At 43.0% G+C, this 17740-nt stretch overlaps 1 protein-coding gene across 4 annotated transcripts in view; it reads left to right on the top strand.

Moving 5' to 3' along the window:
- Positions 1-14745, top strand: part of Usp13 (ubiquitin specific peptidase 13) — a 109606-nt gene extending 94861 nt beyond the window's left edge. For all 4 annotated transcript variants that reach the window (XM_035450764.1, XM_035450765.1, XM_027392004.2 and 1 more), the window contains 2 exons: positions 6483-6567; positions 11798-14745. In XM_035450764.1, coding sequence (XP_035306655.1) covers positions 6483-6567; positions 11798-11891 — 179 coding nt within the window. In that variant the 3' untranslated portion in view covers positions 11892-14745. The remainder of the gene's footprint in view (positions 1-6482; positions 6568-11797) is intronic.
- Positions 14746-17740: the final 2995 nt, after the last annotated feature.

Genomic DNA, 17740 nt, shown 5'->3' with positions numbered 1-17740 from the left:
TGAGAGGAGAGCATAAGCTTCCCAGAGCAGAGACATTGAACCAAGAAAACCATCCCTATATAAAGGCTGACCAGCCGCCTGGGACGTGTTACCCTAAGAATGGCTTCAGCTCCTCAGGCAAAAATGAGCCACGGGATAGGCAGAGATCAAAGGAATGGAGATTACCCAGCGCCTGTGAAGTAATTTACAACTTGGTGTCTTCCGGCACCTATTATAGTAATGGATAATGCAGGAACCGGCTTCCTACACCCCACAGTACAGCTAATGGGAGTGAACAATTGATCATCACAGCCTCTGAATGGTCTACCAGCCCCTTCTTTTTAGTGCAGACTGGGTTCATATCCATAGGAGACACTGGTGCCTGTTGTATATAGTAATTGCTATGACAATGGGTTCATGTCAAAATGTTCCAAAGCTGGGGTTGATTGGGGTAATAGCATGTAGTTCAAGTATGATTTTCAAGAAGGCAAAGTCATGGCTTTCAAGAATCTGAAATTGACATACCTCACAGATTAGGTGATTGATGGTAGAACATCACCACTGTATAGCACATAAAAATATCTAAGATACTTGTTTTTACTTCCTATTGTACAGTGCTCAGAGTAGAACCCAAGGTGTTGTGCACACCAGGCAAGAGCTCTATTTCTGAGTCACAGCTCTAGCCCAGCATACTGGGCTACTTAAGAAAGAGTTGGCAAAGAAAGGTTAGGGTAAGCTTGCCTGAGTTAGGGCAAAGGCTGATGTGCTCAGATTGTGCACCCTTGACTTTATGTGTCCCACAGGACAGCAACTGTAACTTCTTAAATTTGGGACTTGAGCAGTAAGTGGTGAGACAAGCCAAGTTGACCCTTTAGACTGGGGGAGGAAGACTTGCTTGGATGTTATCACTTTGGGTGATCCTGAGTTGTTTCCCTCACCCCATGCTGATCAGATTCTGACAGTCATGTTCACAGCTGTGTCACTATCCTCTCATTTCTTTCTTCCCCATCTCACCAGAACAAAAGCAGGTCCAGGGTGGGCTTTGACTCATGCATCTCTATCATGTGGGTGATCTCTGGGTGACCTTTCTCCATATGACACTCAAATGCTCTTTTACCTTTCAGCTTCCATGGAATTTTCCTGACAGATGCTTTCTTGAAGAACAATAGTATAGAGTACAATTGGTGTTATGTCAGATGGGGGGGTACCATGTGATAGTAAACACAAATAGAGTACAATTGGTGTTAGGTTGGATGGGGGGTACCATGTGATTTTAAAAACAAACAAACAAACAAACAAACAAACAAACAAACAAACTACCCTTCCTTACTTGTAAGGCTGAGATAGTGTTCATAAAGTTCAAGCAGAGCCAAGTTTTGTTGGGGAGAAGAGTTCTTATTCCACATGTAGCTTGAGCCTGTTTGTTTAGATGCTTATCTAGGGATAGAAGACATAGCAGTGGTCAGGCATCTCAAGTTGTTCCAGGTGTTTTGAACATTTTTCAGTTGAAAGCCAGCATTTCTGAACCATTTATTTTTGACTCAAGCTGCCTTTTCTCTCTGCCCAGGGATGGAGCTGTTGTTTGGGCCAGGATCTCAGGGGACTTGGAGAAGAACCAACTAGCTTTCCCATTGGCTCTACTCATTTCAGTCTTTTTGGAAACAATATAAATTGGCAACCCTTGCCTGCTTAGCTTCTGCAAATGTGTTGAAAGGGATTCTCTCTTTTGCTATCAGTCCCTAGCAGGAGGTTTTGAATAATGCATGGGGGAGTTGCTTATATTGATAAACATGGTTAATTTAAATTATGAGACCAGAGATTCATGCTAAACTTCAAACTTTTATTTTTAAGATTTTGAGTGGATACACTTTAATTTTTTATGATTCTAAGTGTACACATATATTTAGTTCTTAACTGAAGAGGGGAAAGTGCCTCTGGGGATTGTGCTGGCTAATTTTATGTAACTCACAAGCTAGGGTCACTTGGGAAGAAAGAATCTTAATTGAGAAAATGTCTCTATAGGATTGGCCCGTAGGCAACTTTGTGTTGCATTTTCTTGATTGATGTGGGAGAGCCCAGCCCACTGTGGACGTTGCTACCTCTGGGCAGGTGGCCTTGGATGGTATAAGAAAGCAGGCTAAGTAAGCCATAAGGAACAAGCCAGTAAGTAGCACCCTTCCATGGCCTCTGCTTCAGTTTCTGCCTCTAGGTTCCTGCCTTGAGTTACTGCCCTGATTTCTTTTGATGATGGACTGTGACCTGAAAATCATAAGCTAGAATAAATCCTTCTCATTCCAGGTTACTTTTGGTCATGTTGTTTTATCATGGCATTAGAAACCTAACTAAGACAGGAGTTAATACATGGCTTCTTTGATAACATTTGGGTGCATTTTTATCTAGCTGGGTATTGTGCTCTGTGGGTGTATGAATCACTTGACATTGAAGTGGTCCTGACTTGGGGTGGGGAGGGCTCCTTCAGTGTTCTAATGTACTGAACAGTGTGTGTGTGTGTGTGTGTGTGTGTGTGTGTGTGTGTGTGTATGTGTGTGTTGGGAGGGGTAAGCCTTGAGAAGCTGTGTCCTGTCTTCATGAACATAAATAGGGGGAGCTGCATTTGGGGACAATAGCATTGTGTCTCTTCAGCTGAAGATTTGGGATTTGATAGGAAATTATTCCAAAGGATGTTTGCCTGCAAAACTGCTCGGCATTAAGGAAAGCTTCCCCCATAGTCTTTCCTGCCTACTGAGGCAGACTGGGTTTTTATGTAGGAGGGTAGCTCAGAGGAGGCAGACAGATGTAAATTTTCTGGACCCCTCTTTTGAAAATTGAGTTCAGGGTATGATAACTGCCATGACACCTGTTTTGCCTGGTTTCTGATTTCTAAACTGGGATTCCATTTCAGCCAGTCAGTATGATAGCAGCCTAACCTTAGCAGTTGATTAATTTCCTGTTAATATTGATCTACCAGTCTACACCCAAATTTACATGTTGTCATAAGCTTTCTAAGAAAATATACAATATAAAAAGCTATAGAAACAAGTGTGGACATGAGAAGAATTACCTGATGGGGTTGTCCTTCTGTATATATGTTTCTCTTATTGGTTGATGAATAAAACACTGTTCGGCCAATAAGTCAGGGAGATAGGCAGGACTAGGGGAGGAGAATTCTGGGAAAGGTAGGCAGATGGAACCTGCCACACAGTCACCATGTAGACCTGGAGGATAGTATGCGCCAGGCGTTCTCCAGTAAGCCAAGACCAAGTGGGAATACATAGATTGATAGAAATGGGTTTATAATTAAGACAGAGCTAACCAGTAAGAAGCTCTAGTCACTGGCCAACAGTTTTATAACTAATATAGCATCCGTGTATTTATTTGGGGCCAAACAGCTGTGGGAAGCTATAATAACAATTACCCTTTTCACTTATTGATTAAAACATTCAATTATCTCATTAAAGTCACCTTTATTCTGTGCCTAGAATATTTTAAGAAAAACTGTGAACTCTCTGTCCTTGTCAAGCTGTGTTTTAGACTGGGTTAACAGTTGGAAGATGATAAGTATGTGGCAGCATCTGGCCTTCTGTGTTGTTTGGATGATAAGGCAGGATGAGGGAACAACAGGAGTGAGATGAGGAGGTAGGTAGGTGAGTATTTGATGAGGTGGCATCTTACCTGTGGCCTTGAGTCATGTGAGGATTGAAGGACAAAGTTGTTGCTAGAAGGAATGGTAGGTGTGGAGGCTTGAGGGCAGAGCTCACTGGTGTGCTCAAGGCACTACTAGGGGCCAGAGTAGCTAGAGTGAAGTATGGGGAAAGATGGGAAAAAGTTGGGGGAAAATTTCGTGGGCTGTTGCAAGAATCAGAAGTTACTGTGGTCTGCAGGAAGTCACCAGAGGGCATTGGGAGGACTAATGACCACAATTTGACTTCCATTAAAAAAAGAGAAAGTAAAGTAAAAGACTCTGGGAGCCATGCTGAGAGTATTCCAAGTGTCAGAGACATGGGACCTCGACAGAGATCAGTTAAGAGATTTGTAACCAGTCCTGAGAAGGGCAATGGTGACGCAGGCCTAAGAGCATGAGTGGGGAAGGGTATGATGACTGGGTTCTGTATATATTTTGAAGGAGATGATGCTAATAAGGAGCAAGAGAGATACCAAGATTTTTGACACAAGTTATTAGAAGAAAAGTCTTGCCATTAATTGAGATGGTAAGGCTGAGGGGAAACTACCAACTAGGGACAGAAGGAAACTTCCTCAACTCAATAAAAGGTGACATGGTCTTACATGTGGAAAGCCTTAAGAAATCTATGGATGGTCTTGGAACTGATAAGTAGGCACTGCAAGGTTGCTGGAAATACTCAAGGCACAAAATTCACAGTTGTGCTGTTGTTTCATTTTCTTTCTTTTCTTTTTTGTTTTTGTTTTTTGTTTTTTTTTTTGAGTTAGGGTTTCATCTCAAACTCTGTATCCTCTTGCCTCAGCCCCCTGAATTCTGGAATTACAGGCATGGTCCCCCATTCCTAAACAGTTTGTGCTATGTATGAATGATTAGCATTCTAGAAATGAAAATATGAAAGCAATAGCATTTGCTCCAGGAGACTGGGTGAGATTAACCAGAAAGAGGATGTCTGAATGGGGGGGGGTAAATATGAGATATAAAAGCTACAGGCTTTGGTAGGTAAGGAGACGAGAAGGTGCAAGCAGATGGGACAGATAGACCATGAGTGTGGCATATAGGCAAGCAAGGGGTCATGTCCAGGACAAGTACTTGGGTAAGGAGAATTGGTCAGCAGGTAAAAAGCAAGTGGGAGAGTAGGGAAGAGGAGGTTGAGATGAGGATGGGTCCAGAACCTTCTATTTTGGAAAAAAGATAATGAAAATTGAGTAGTAGAAATGGGTATGCAATTCCAATTTTTACATCTCTTATTCACATAGGAATATTGCCAACTTGTGACTGTGAAAGTCTGTAAATGCTTGCTCTGCCTTCTAGCTATCTCACCATAATCTGCAACAGTTTTCTGAGTGGGCAGGTACTTGTCCATGGAGTTCACTTTGTGATGTGTAAGTCTAGGATTAGTAGAGGCAACATGAACTGTAACTTGTAGTTGGTTTTTTGTTACTCTTTTTTGCTCTTTGTTCTTTGGGGACCCACCACCCAGATCCCAAAATAAACCACACAGAGGCTTATTCTTATTTATGAATGCCTGGCCTTAGCTTGATTTATTCCTAGCCAGCTTTTCTTAAGTTAAATTATCCCATCTACCTTTTGCCTCTGGACTTTTATCTTTCTCTATTTTTTCTCTATACCTTTCTTTACTTCTTACTCCATGGCTTGCTGCGTAGCTTGATAGCTGACCCCTGATGTCTTCTTCTTTTTCTTACTCCTCCATGATCTTCTCTTCCCAGATTTCTCCTCCCCTTTATTCTCTTTGTCTGCCAGCCCTGCCTTATCCTTTCCTCCTGCCTTGCTATTGACTGTTCAGATCTTTATTAGGCTAATCAGATATTTTAGACAGGCAAAATAACATAGCTGCACAGAGGTAAAGAAACGCAGCATAAAAGAATGCAGCGCATCTTTGAATCATTAAATCAATATTACACAGCATAAACAAATGTAACACATCTTAAAATAATATTCCACAACAGAAACGAACTCAACAAGAACTTGATCAGAGCACTGAGCTTGGTGACCGTAGTTACTGAGAAGAGAATAAACATAACCTTGCTCTCTCTGTGGGGTCATACATCTCCAGAAAAGCAGGAAGCTGATGTCCTATGATACCCATAGGTTGTAGCATTAGTCAGTCATCTTGTGTGATACATTGGCCCTTTCTAAAGCTAACAGCAGTGGTCTTCCTCACATTCCTGGCAGTTCATGACATTTGACTCTAGATTTCACAAAGCTCTGCACTGTGGATGGTGTTTCAGTTTCCTTGTCCTTCCTTCTCCCCCTCCTCCATTCTGCCCTCCAGCCTTCCCTCTCTCCTTTAACCAACCCCCTCTTCTCCTATTTTTCCTCCTCTCCTCTCTCCTTTTCTTTCCTCCCTTTTCTGTTTTCTTCAAACTCAATGATTGACGCAGACTCAAAAAGATGGAACAACTTTTCCACTGTCATGCATCTTTCAGACCCGTAGGCTTGCTGCAGACTCAAGGATGGAGGTAGGGGTGGAGATGGGGGAGGAGGGAGTGGGGGTAACCCTGCTTCTGGATTTGAGTTTAGCACTAGTAGTGCTTCCTGTGCTTTGACAATTTATTCCTGTTTGCTAGTGGAACTCCAAATCAGTGTGTGTGTGTGTGTGTGTGTGTGTGTGTGTGTGTGTGTGTGTGTACAAATGTTAGTGCATGAGTGTGTGTGCACACTCGAGTGTGCATACACGAATTCGTGTGATCAACACAGCCTAGTTAACTGACTGGAATTGTGAGTCTGGACAGCCAGGTGATGCTCAGGAGTATTTTGTGTTCTTAACTGCTGCCTTGTAACCCAATTGTTTTCTTTTCCCTAGTGTACGAGTTATTTGCATTCATCAGTCACATGGGAACATCTACAATGAGTGGCCATTATGTTTGCCATATCAAAAAGGAGGGACGGTGAGTCTTTTTAGAAAGATAGTAAATAGCTGTGTTGTTGAGCCTCTTCTGGATTCAGCTATTGTACTAGTGTTGTCTATGTTATTTCTGGTTCTTACATTGATTTTTTTCCATTTCTTTTTTCTTTCTTTCTTTCTTTCTTTCTTTCTTTCTTTCTTTCTTTCTTTCTTTCTTTCTTCCTTCCTTCCTTCCTTCCTTCCTTCCTTCCTTTTTTTTTTTTTGAGATGGGGGTCTCTCTCACTATGTAGTCTTGGCTGGCCTGGAATTCGATATGTAGAGCAGGTTGGTCTCAAAATTCCCGCTTGCATTTGCCTCCCAAGTGCTAGGATTAAAGGTGTGTACTATGTACCACCATGCTCAACATCTCACATTGGTCTTGAAGAGGTATGCACCAACACAGTGTCTCTGTCTCTGTCTCTGTCTCTGTCTCTCTCTCTGCCTCTTTCTCTATTTCTCCCTCCCACTCCTTTAAAACTAGAGTCTCTATTGTAGCTCCGGTCACCCTAGAACCTGTTTTGTAGTCTTAGCTGGTATTTAACTTGAGGTCCTCTGTCCCACGCGCTCTGTATTTCTCGCCAGCAAGAAATCATACACGGGACACTCGGATCCTTCTGCAGACAAGCTTTAATGCGTCTTGAGAGTGAAAGAGCATAAGCTTCCCAGAGCGGAGACACTAAACCAAGAAAACCATCCCTTATAAAGGCTGGCCAGCCACCTGGGACGTGTTACCCTATGAATGGCTTTAGCTCCTCAGGCCAAAATGAGCCACGGGATAGGCAGAGATCAAAGGAATGGAGATTACCCAGCGCCTGTGAAGTAATTTACATCTTGGTGTCTTCAGGCACCATTATAATGCAGGAAACGGCCCCTTACATATCCCCCTTTTTTTATTAATTAATGAAAAGGCTTTATATTATTACAAGCAAATAGGTCACCCATATGTTGAGGGATAGAGGTAGAGGTTGTACCTTCCCAAAATCAAACATTAAGACTGTGTACGGGAGTCACCATCAGGCTGTTAGCTTGACCCGAAGTACTCTCGACCTGTCCTCTGCCGTTTTTCTGGGAAAGGGAGTCTCAGGGCAGGTAACCCTTATGCAGGTCAACGTACCTCCCAGAGAAGCCTGCATAATAGGCAACTCTGTGCGATGCCTTTGCTCAGCATCCCTCATTGGGCTGCCCAGACCAGACACTCTACCCTGTGCAATGAGCCTAGGCTCCGGGTGTGCAAGAGCTGTCTGGCCGGCGGCCTATTGCTTAAGCATAGTTAGCCAAAATATAAGCGCTTGGGCGGTCTCTTGGTTTGAGCCCTGGAGCTTACATGCCAGTCAAAAGTAACAGCAATCCGCAAGCGGCTGCATCAAACAATCACACCCCACCCCTTAAGCAGTGACAATCTCTCCGCCAAGGGCAGGAGTTAATCTGGATAACAATAGCGGCTCTCAATTCCCGGGGGGAGGGTGGAGTTCCGACTTTTGAAGGTCCGAAGAGGCTCTTCAGGTTGAGTCTTTCTGGGATCCACAGGGGATTTTCTTCATCCTGTGAGAAAACACAATATCGCTCCCCTGGATCTTATGAGAATAGGATCCGGGCCTTTCCAAAGATCAGTTAAGATATCTTTCCATTTTACCATTTCCTTTTGGCCTTTTAGGTTTTGAGGTGAGACGCTTGGCCCGAGCGTCAATGTTTATGAGGCTTTAAAGCCCCAGGCATTCCAGGCCTTTAAGAAGTGTTGAATAGTAGGCATGGCCTTTTCCCCTATCAAAGACTGGGAAAGCCATCTGTAATTTTCTCCGCTCCTCTGATGGTAAAAAGGAGTCGGTACCAAATAGTGGGGGTGCTGATGGAAGCACACCCGCTGGCATTTTTGGCAGCCGATATCTATCGGGGTGGTATCGTGCTGCTTCTTTCTCTAGCTCTGCTTCCTTGCTAGAGTCTAAAATCTCAGAGTCTGAGCTGCTCAGCTCCAAGGCTTCCAGTTTCGTTGCAGGGCAGAGGCTAGGTTTCGAGTCCTCATCTCTCCTAAATTTACCGGGGTGTGACCGGCCATTCCCTATTCTCTCTCCCTCCTTCTCTGTCTCTCCCTCATCCAGCTGAGCTGTTCCTTCCAAAACCCCATCTCTTGAGCTTTTAGCGTCATTAGAGCTATCAAGATTTACAGCTTTAAACTTATTTACAGAATCATCTAACAAATTATTCACTCCCTTGTCAGTAGACATTCCAGGAGGTCCTTTTTTCTTATTTGTTGCTGTACACACTCCCTTGTCAGTAGACATCCCGGGAGGTCCTTTTTTCTTATATTTTATTGTTAGGCGCGCCCCATCTCTCACTACATTCGGTTTCTGATATGTAATTCTGGACTTCTTTAAGATTGCTACAACAGTGAGAAAAGTCAAAATAGCTCCTAGTAAAAGCATAGAAGCCTCTATATTAACCTCCCAAAATAGCAACATTCCCAAGCCAAAGTCCAGAAAAATCATACCTCTCCGAATTTACCACCCTGCAGTTCTGAATCCGCCTCGTTAGCGGTGCTGGAGATGTTCACATGTTCCCGGTTTCGGCACCAGATGTCCCGCGCGCTCTGTATTTCTCGCCAGCAAGAAATCATACACGGGACACTCGGATCCTTCTGCAGACAAGCTTTAATGCGTCTTGAGAGTGAAAGAGCATAAGCTTCCCAGAGCGGAGACACTAAACCAAGAAAACCATCCCTTATAAAGGCTGGCCAGCCGCCTGGGACATGTTACCCTATGAATGGCTTTAGCTCCTCAGGCCAAAATGAGCCACGGGATAGGCAGAGATCAAAGGAATGGAGATTACCCAGCGCCTGTGAAGTAATTTACATCTTGGTGTCTTCAGGCACCATTATAATGCAGGAAACGGCCCCTTACAGTCCTCCTGCCTTAGCCTCCCAGTGGAGTGATGGGATTACAGGCATGCACATATGCCTGATGCGTTGTATGCTTAACTGTTTTACAAATGCAAACCCTGGGACTTAGGTTAGTTAGTTGTCAGGTATGCTGGAACTGGTATTCAAAGTCACTTTATTGTGCCAAGGTGACATCCCCAAATAAAGGTGCACCTATAGCATAAGGTAGGCTGTATTTGGAACCTCCATAGAATAGTGAATTTAGCCATCAAAACAAGAGAACAAAGATGGCCTGTTTACTTTAAGTTTTGAAAATGAACACTTTTTAGTATAAGTGTGCTTCTAACATTGCCTATTTGCAATATTACATGAACATATTTATGTGAATAAGTTATTTGTTGTTTACTTGATTCAGCTGGGTAACTTGTATTCTACCTGGCAGCCCCAAATCTTAGGTATTTTGTTCATGCCAACCTATAAGTTAGCTTCTTGAGTCAAATATCAAGGTTTGTGATGAGGTAGGAGTGAGGTGGTCTAACCTCATGCCTTCTTCTTGGGTATCCTTCTTTCAATTCCCTGTTATAGCCTGTGGTGGGCTTTCTGGCTTGTTCACATCACATGGACACTGGTATGACATATAGGCTTGCCCACGCAGGTAGGGTGTTGACATTTCACACGTGTCTCCCATGACCTAGATGGTTTGTTCCCATCCAGATTCAATTGTTTTTCTTTTCTTCTTTTTTTCCAGTTTTTTTCGTTTTAGCTTCTTAGTGTGGTCAGTAGAGTCAAGCAGAGAACACAGGTTTATGGTTTTAAATAAGATAATAACAAATTCAAGAGGCTAGTGAAAATGGAGCAGTTTTTAACATATCGTTTGTAGAAGGGGATACGGCATGGAGAAAAGGCAAAAAAATGTCTGGTGGACTGATTTGGCATAAGACTGTGGTTTTTCAAGTTGCCCAACTGTCAACTTCTATTGGCTGGGACTTATCCCAAACTTCCCATGTCATAGCCTCATCCAATGAACAGTTGAGACTGCCCTTTCAAATCTTGGGTTCAGTCTGTAGCAAAAGACCTAGTCCTTTCTAAAACTCCTGGGTTTTGAGACAAGCAGCTGTGAACTATGGGAAAGAGGGACCCTTGATCAGTAGTGTAGTTCAACCTAAATGCACCTTGTGCTGAAAATGGACAATGTGTTTTTTACACAGGGACTTACATACATGATGACCTCAAGGAGTGGCCTAATTAGAGAAATCAGTACAAATAATTGTAACAAATTAGCACAGTACAAAACAATGCAAAGAATATATCCGCTGTAAGTGTAAGGATAGCCATTATCAACTTATTTATCTATTTATTTAATTTGTTGTTGGTATCATTTGGGGAGGGCACACATACATACACACACTCACATGTATACATATTTATGCACATGTACTTTCACCTTTTTGAAGCCTTAAAGTATGTGCAAGGAATTGTACCCTGTTTTTGGTTGTTTGGGTTTTTTTTCCTTAGAATTTATGTTTTTTTATTTAAATTTTTTGAGATTACAACGTAATTACAACATTTTCCCTTCCCTTTCCTCCCTCCAAAGCCTCCCACATACCCCTCTTGGCTTCCTTTCAAATTCTTGGCCTCTGTTTTGATTAATTGCTGTTGCATGCATATATGTATATACATATGTATTACTAAATATAACCTGCTTGTCCCCTCCATATTGTATTGCAGTTAGTCCATATTTCATCTTCATACTATACTGTGATTATTTTCTTGCTTTATTAAACATTTTTTGAAGAAATATTTACAGTTATTTAATAGTTCACTGAGGCATGCTTACTTCTGAATTGTAGGCTGTTCTATACCAAGACTTAAATACACATCACTGTATATAGTTCTTGGATTGCTTTTTGAAGATGATTATGGGTTTCCACAAAAAGAATTATGGAATGGAAAAGTTAAACAACTTGAAGAATTCCAATACATTTTAGTAACTAGTTTTTGATTGAATTCAAGAACCAAAAAGCAGAGATAGGGGTATACTCCGTTGGAGGACTGTTGTTGAGCAGGTACAAGGTCCTGGGCTCAGTCCCCAGGTCCACATAAACCAAGGATGGTGTACAGTTCAAGGGTATCCTGGGCTACCTATAAAATCTGAGGCTAGTCTGGGGTTAGAAACCCTGTCTGGAGAAAGAAAGAGTTGGGGTGTGGAGAGTTATTCATCAAAATTCTATTCCTTTTATGTGATGGTTGGGCCATGGTCATGTGACTTTCTAAGGCGCCCCTCCATAGTGTACAATGCCTTCTTTCTGCCATGCTCATTACTGACACAAACCCACCGCATGTTTCTGTTTTTGTTTTCAGGTGGGTGATCTACAATGACCACAAAGTTTGTGCCTCAGAAAGGCCCCCCAAAGACCTGGGATATATGTACTTTTACCGTAGGATACCAAGCTAAACCTCACAAGAGTTGGCTAGAAGAAGCCATACACCTTTTTAATTTGCCAAAAAAAAAAGAAAAAAAAAAGGAAAAAAAGAAAAATAAAGGAAAAAAAGTCTGGAAAACTGGACACAGAGGACTACATAGCTATTTATTGCTTCTTTCAAGACTGGGGCCACTCCACTCGACGCCTTTTGGAGAAGAACTGGGAAGAAATTTCTGTTGGTGGCAATACTCTGTTGTAGGGAAGTTTGTAATTTTTCAGGGAGTGGGTGATGTAAGCAATGACATTGGCCACCAGCACATCAGATACAGAGTGTCCCTCCCTCTTCTACTTTTCGGGTCAGTGGTGAGGCCTCACCTACAGTGAAAAATGCCCCCAAATAGGAAATCAAAACCTGGGCTTGTTTTTATTTGTGACATCATGTTTTCATTTCCCACAATAATTTCTGACCTAGCTATGTGTACTAGGACATCTGCAATGGAAGCCATTTTTAATTTAAATCATATCAGAGTTAATAATACACTGTGTGAATGTGTGTGAGAGTGTACGTGTGACCTTTGTAGTCTACTGGAAATCTGATGGGTTGGTGTTCAAAGGCTAAGTAGTTGCCATTAAGCATATTTGGAAAAGGCAGGCAAACATTTTCACAAACCTATAACTCAGGAACAGTTGTTAAAAAATTAGTTCCCCACTTGGATTTTTAAGAAGTACAAAGGGCTGTGTTGTGGCCTCTAAGTGCTGTCTGGCATTCATGTGGGTCTATGCCATTTGACATCAATGCCAGGTGCCCAAGTCTTGTCCTATTGTGCTTTGCCAAAGGCAGATGGCTTCTCTTCCTCAGCAGCGTAGCTCCTCAAAGCTTCGTGTTTATTCATAGTTAGGTAACTGGTTTCTAGCCTTGTGCTTACTCCCTGGAATCATGTTAAATGCCCTGGCTTTGTCTTGACTTTCTGGTCCCTGAACTTTCTTAGGTTTTCACTTCTCTACATTTCTGGGGCCAGTCTCACCTTTGCCTTTACTGCCTATCTGCTGTGGCGTATAGTGTGACCTTGGGCACTTTAAGGATGTTAGCTGCAGAGACACATCTGGACCGCTGTCCCTTCCACCTGGACATTTCAGTGTCTTAGCTGCAGCCTGAGACCAGAACCAAGCTCTGGATGTGCTATGGGGAGGAATGAGCTCTCTATCATTTTGGAGCTTTTCACCAAACTCCAGCCTCAGAAGTTTCTAGTTCAGACTAGTCAATGAAGTGAAAAAGGATTTATTGCTGTCTGCCCAATGTGTGCTTGTTTGATTGAAAAGATCTTTCTAGAAACTGCAGAAGAATAAAGAGGCAGAACCAACATGGGCTGAGTAAAGCAGAGGCTTGGGGATAGGATGTGGTGAGTTTGAACAGCCGGTTTTCTGTTAAGCTGTGGCCCTGTCTCAAGGAAGGTCATATGTACTATAAGTCTGGGCTGTGGAGCCTGGGGCCAGAGGCCTGGAAACCTGGGTGCTGCCTCAACTGGCTATGGATCTTGGCAAATCTTTCCTCTTCCCGTGCCTCACTCTCCTCATCCACATGGTGATGAGGTGAGACATCTCTTTTTTAGCAGGCTTTGATCTGTGCTGAGGAACCTTCACAGAGAGCAGGAGGAGGAACATGGTAGGTGCCAGGGCAGTGCATCCCTGCCTTCTCAACTCTGCTGATGCTTTTTCCACCTTGAACAAGTGACATGGCAGAGGGAGGGAGCCTGTGATGCAGTAATTCTCTACAATACTGTCCCACTGACGCCCCATCTAGGCTTGACTTCAAGGTCCTAAGTGTCTGTTTTGTATGTCCCTGACCAACTTTCCCCCTACCCCCGTGGGAATTCCCACACTAAGCAGCCTTACAAAACCCACTCCCTAGAGGGCCACATGTCATAGAATAATGACACACATCATCAGTGGCTGGTTTGCAGTGTTACAAAGCAAAGGCCTTTTGTGGTGATAAGGGGCTCTCTGAGGTTTGAACTCAAATGTGGTCAAAGATAGCATGTATATTTTGAAAAAAATAAAAATTTTTATAAAACCTTTGCAATATCAATGGTGTAAAATCCACATTAAAAATTTAGAAAAAAATTAGACTATAAACCACTTAATTTCATTAAGTAGACTGAGCAAATTAACCCTTCTGATGCTGAGACATACTTCAAGAAAGTGTAGTATGGCTGCCTCTCCCCCGCTTCACAAACACAAGGGCTATTTCATGGCAAGGTTTTGTATTTGCTCTATTCATTCATATGGGGAGCTGGGTGTACTGGAGTGAGCAGCAGCTTTCTAGTTAAAAATGTGCTTGCGTTTGTCTCCTGGTATATGCAAATCAGGCTTCTCTGGAGTAGCAGTGGGATGGACTGCTTACCTTACACATGTGTGTAGACAGGACATGCGTGTGGCTGCAACTGGAACAGTGTGTGGTTTATGTCTACTGACCCACCTGCCAGGAGTCTTCTGTGTGAGAATGTGGTGGTGTGTTTGTGTGGCTCTCTCTGAGTGTAGGCATCTGTGTGAAGGACAGAGCTTTCTTTCTGTAAATATCTTTTGATATCCATTTGTGTAGACTACCAGTGTGTCTTTGGAAAATAGATCAAAGTTTTGTTTTGTCACTTGGTCTGAAATAACCAAATAACTAGTCAGAAATCCAGTTTGATACAGAAGGGATTTTCTTTTTTTTCTAAATGGAAAGAATCTGGGAAGAATCATATTTTAGTGACATTTTGTATGAATGTTGTTTCAGTACTTTGAAATTGCCTAGTCTGTTTTCCCAAACCTACAAGAAAATGTGCCTGCTATCTCCCTTGAATCCCTCTGGGCTCCCATGACCTGAAATACACACTTATAGTGTGATCTGCCTGAGTCATTTTATCTCTGTGGGCCTTTGTCTGTGGATCAGGAGGTTAGACCTGGTAACTGGAAGTGCCCGTCGGTCCTAAAACCATTTGGGTTTTACTTTTCTGTAATTATAACCTGAATCAGACATGAGCTGGGCAATCAGAATTTAGATGTCAAGTCTGTGCTTATTTGTTTGTAGGACCCTGTCATTGTTAGTTATACACCCCATTTCTGTTCCTGGTCTGTTTTTCTTTGGTAATCCCATTTCTCCCACGTTTGAGCTCACAACCCTTCAGTCTGTGAGGCCCTCTGTGACTGTTCCTCCCCAAAGCAATCCATTCATGATACCCTCTTGGAAAAATCTCGACTGACCTTCAGCTCAGTCTAACAAGAAAAATGTTTTAAAATTTTGATTCCCCTGAAGACAGCCCCACCCCCAGATAAGTGCTGACAAAGCTGTCTGTCCTAAGAAGGGTATTTAGAAAGTTTGTCTTTGTCGTCATTGACACCACGGCTGCTGAATCTCACCGTGGGTATTTAGAGCCTTCGAGGGGCTGCCAGGAGACTGGGCAGAACAGAGTATGGGTTAGATAGACGTGCTTCTGCCTGTGGGTAAAACTCCCAGCTGACAGAACAAGGTCTGTGTTGATAAGTTGGTGGGTAGAACTGTCTACCTGATCCTGCCAGGATTTCCTCGTGTCCTAGTTTGCTTTTCATTGGTGTAATAAAGACCATGACCAAAAGCAACCTGGGGAGGAAAGGGTTTATTTTACCTTATAACTCACAGTCCACCATGAAGGGAAGTCAGGGCAGGAACTCAAGGCAAGAACCTGAAGGCAAATACTGGGACAGAGGCCATGGAGGGGTGCCATTCACTGGCTTGTTCTCCATGGCTTGTTCAGCCTGCTTTCTTATACAATGCAAGACAACCTGCCTACAGGTGGCACCACCCATAGTGGACACAGCAATCATTAATGAGGGGATGTCCCATATGCTTGCCCACAGGTTAATCATTTTTTTTGGGAGGGGGTTTCAAGACAAGGTTTCTCTGTATTGCTTTGGAGCCTGTTCTGGAACTCGTTCTGTACACCAGGCTGGCCTGGAACTCACAGAGATCCACCTGCCTCTGCCCCAGTGCTGGGATCAAAGGAGTGTGCCACTAATGCCTGGCTCCCATAGGTCAATCTTAATGGAAGCATTTTCTCAATTCAGGTTCCTTCTTCCCAGATGACCTTAGCTTGGGTCAAATTAACAAAAACAAACAAACAAAACTTAATCAGCACACCAATGAATCATCCTTAGAGTTTGTTGAACACTGTAGCCCTCCAGGGTGGTGGGATTTGACCAGTCCATACTAAAGTTGTCCTGCATGCATAAAATTTGCACTAAAACATGAAGGCTTCAACAAACAGTATGACTAACTCATCATATTGATTGCAAATGATGTGGTATACATTGATTAACGTAATGGTAATTTCACATTTAAATTAATTCTGCTCTGTTGCCATCTGATTTTGTGTGGCTCCTGAATCATTTGGATCTGTGGCTAATGGCTCTTCCATTAGTGCTACAGTGTGAGGTAGGCAGTGACATCCCATGTGTAAGAAGAGACTTCTACAGAGGCTTCAAATCAAAGAAGCTACACAAACACACGAGGCACTGGACATGCCCCAACAATTACAAGATTCTTCTGCTTAAAAAAAAAATACATCTTCCCAGTTTAGAGACAAAAGCAGGGCATCTCCAGTGGCTGTCCTTTACCCTGGCTTTGGAACTGCCCTATGGATTGGTGCCTGCTTTCCCAGCATCCTCAGGGTGCTGAGGATGTTAGCCGTGGCAGGGCTTTTCGAATACCACTTTCACCTCAGGCAACATTCTCTTGTAGTTCCCCTCCCTGGGTGTCGTGTTATCTGTCCACAGCTGTGTGTGTGTAAAGGCTGGGTGGATCTCAGAGCTCCTCAGCTTTGGCAGAGGTTGAGCCTGCCCAGCAGCGTTGTTGCTGTTGCTGGTTGCTGGAAGAGTTGGTATTTATTTATTTTGCACTAGTCACGGTTGGTGTGGAAATTACTTCAAGTGTTTGGGAGAGCACTTGCCTGTGTTGGAAAGAGATGGATAATTTATTGCTTTGATAGTTTTAAATTAAAAGCTATTCTCACAAACTCAGGTCCCTTTATGACTCTTGTTTATTTTTCGTTTGACAAAAAAGTACCAAATAAACTGATGATGTCAGTGGTGAATGGGGAACTTGAGATCATGCTTGATTTTATCTTTGACCATGGCTTGTTGTTGTGACAAGGCAGCCTTGGTCCCCATCCCCAACAGATGTCAGCACCTTGAAGGACATCTGGACTTCCCTGTTGGTTATCCAATCCCACACAGACCCCTGTGGCCCTGGCCCGCCAGTGAATGCCGTACATCAGGAGTTTGGCCTGACACTATGTTTCTATTGTGTATAATTTCCCTATTGCTACTATAGCACATTGCCATATCTTGGTTTAAAACACGTCCACCCACTCATCCTATGAGGCTGAAACCCTGGGACAGGAAGAGTTTGTTCCAGAACCTTTTTTTTTTAAGCTGGCAGGGTCCTGACAGCTTTGATATCAGGCATGCTCACATCTCTGTTGGTGGATTGCTTGCCTCCCTTTTATTAGAACACCGGGGAGTCCATTAATTTACTCTGGTAATTTAGGACACTCCCACCTCAAAGTCCTTAACCTCAGTATACTCCTGTGACCTCAACAGCTGAGAGTTGGAAGCAGGAGGACCTCAGCAATACAGGCAGTCCAGCCTGGATTCCAAGAGACCCTGTGCAAACAAACAAAAACTTAATTTGATCACATCTACACAATTCCTTTGGCTGTATCAGACAACACATTCATAACGCCTCAGGTATTAGAGTGTAGACATTAGTAAGGTCTTTGGGATTGGGGACATTTCGATTAGTGCACAGGTTATGTTACCATTTGAAAATACATCTCTCTGTGACTCAAAGGTTTTAAAAGAATGA

This window comes from Cricetulus griseus, assembly GCF_003668045.3.
Source record: "Cricetulus griseus strain 17A/GY chromosome 1 unlocalized genomic scaffold, alternate assembly CriGri-PICRH-1.0 chr1_0, whole genome shotgun sequence".
In the NCBI taxonomy this organism is placed as follows: Eukaryota; Metazoa; Chordata; class Mammalia; order Rodentia; family Cricetidae; genus Cricetulus; species Cricetulus griseus.
This window is presented reverse-complemented; position numbering and strand designations above follow the sequence as displayed.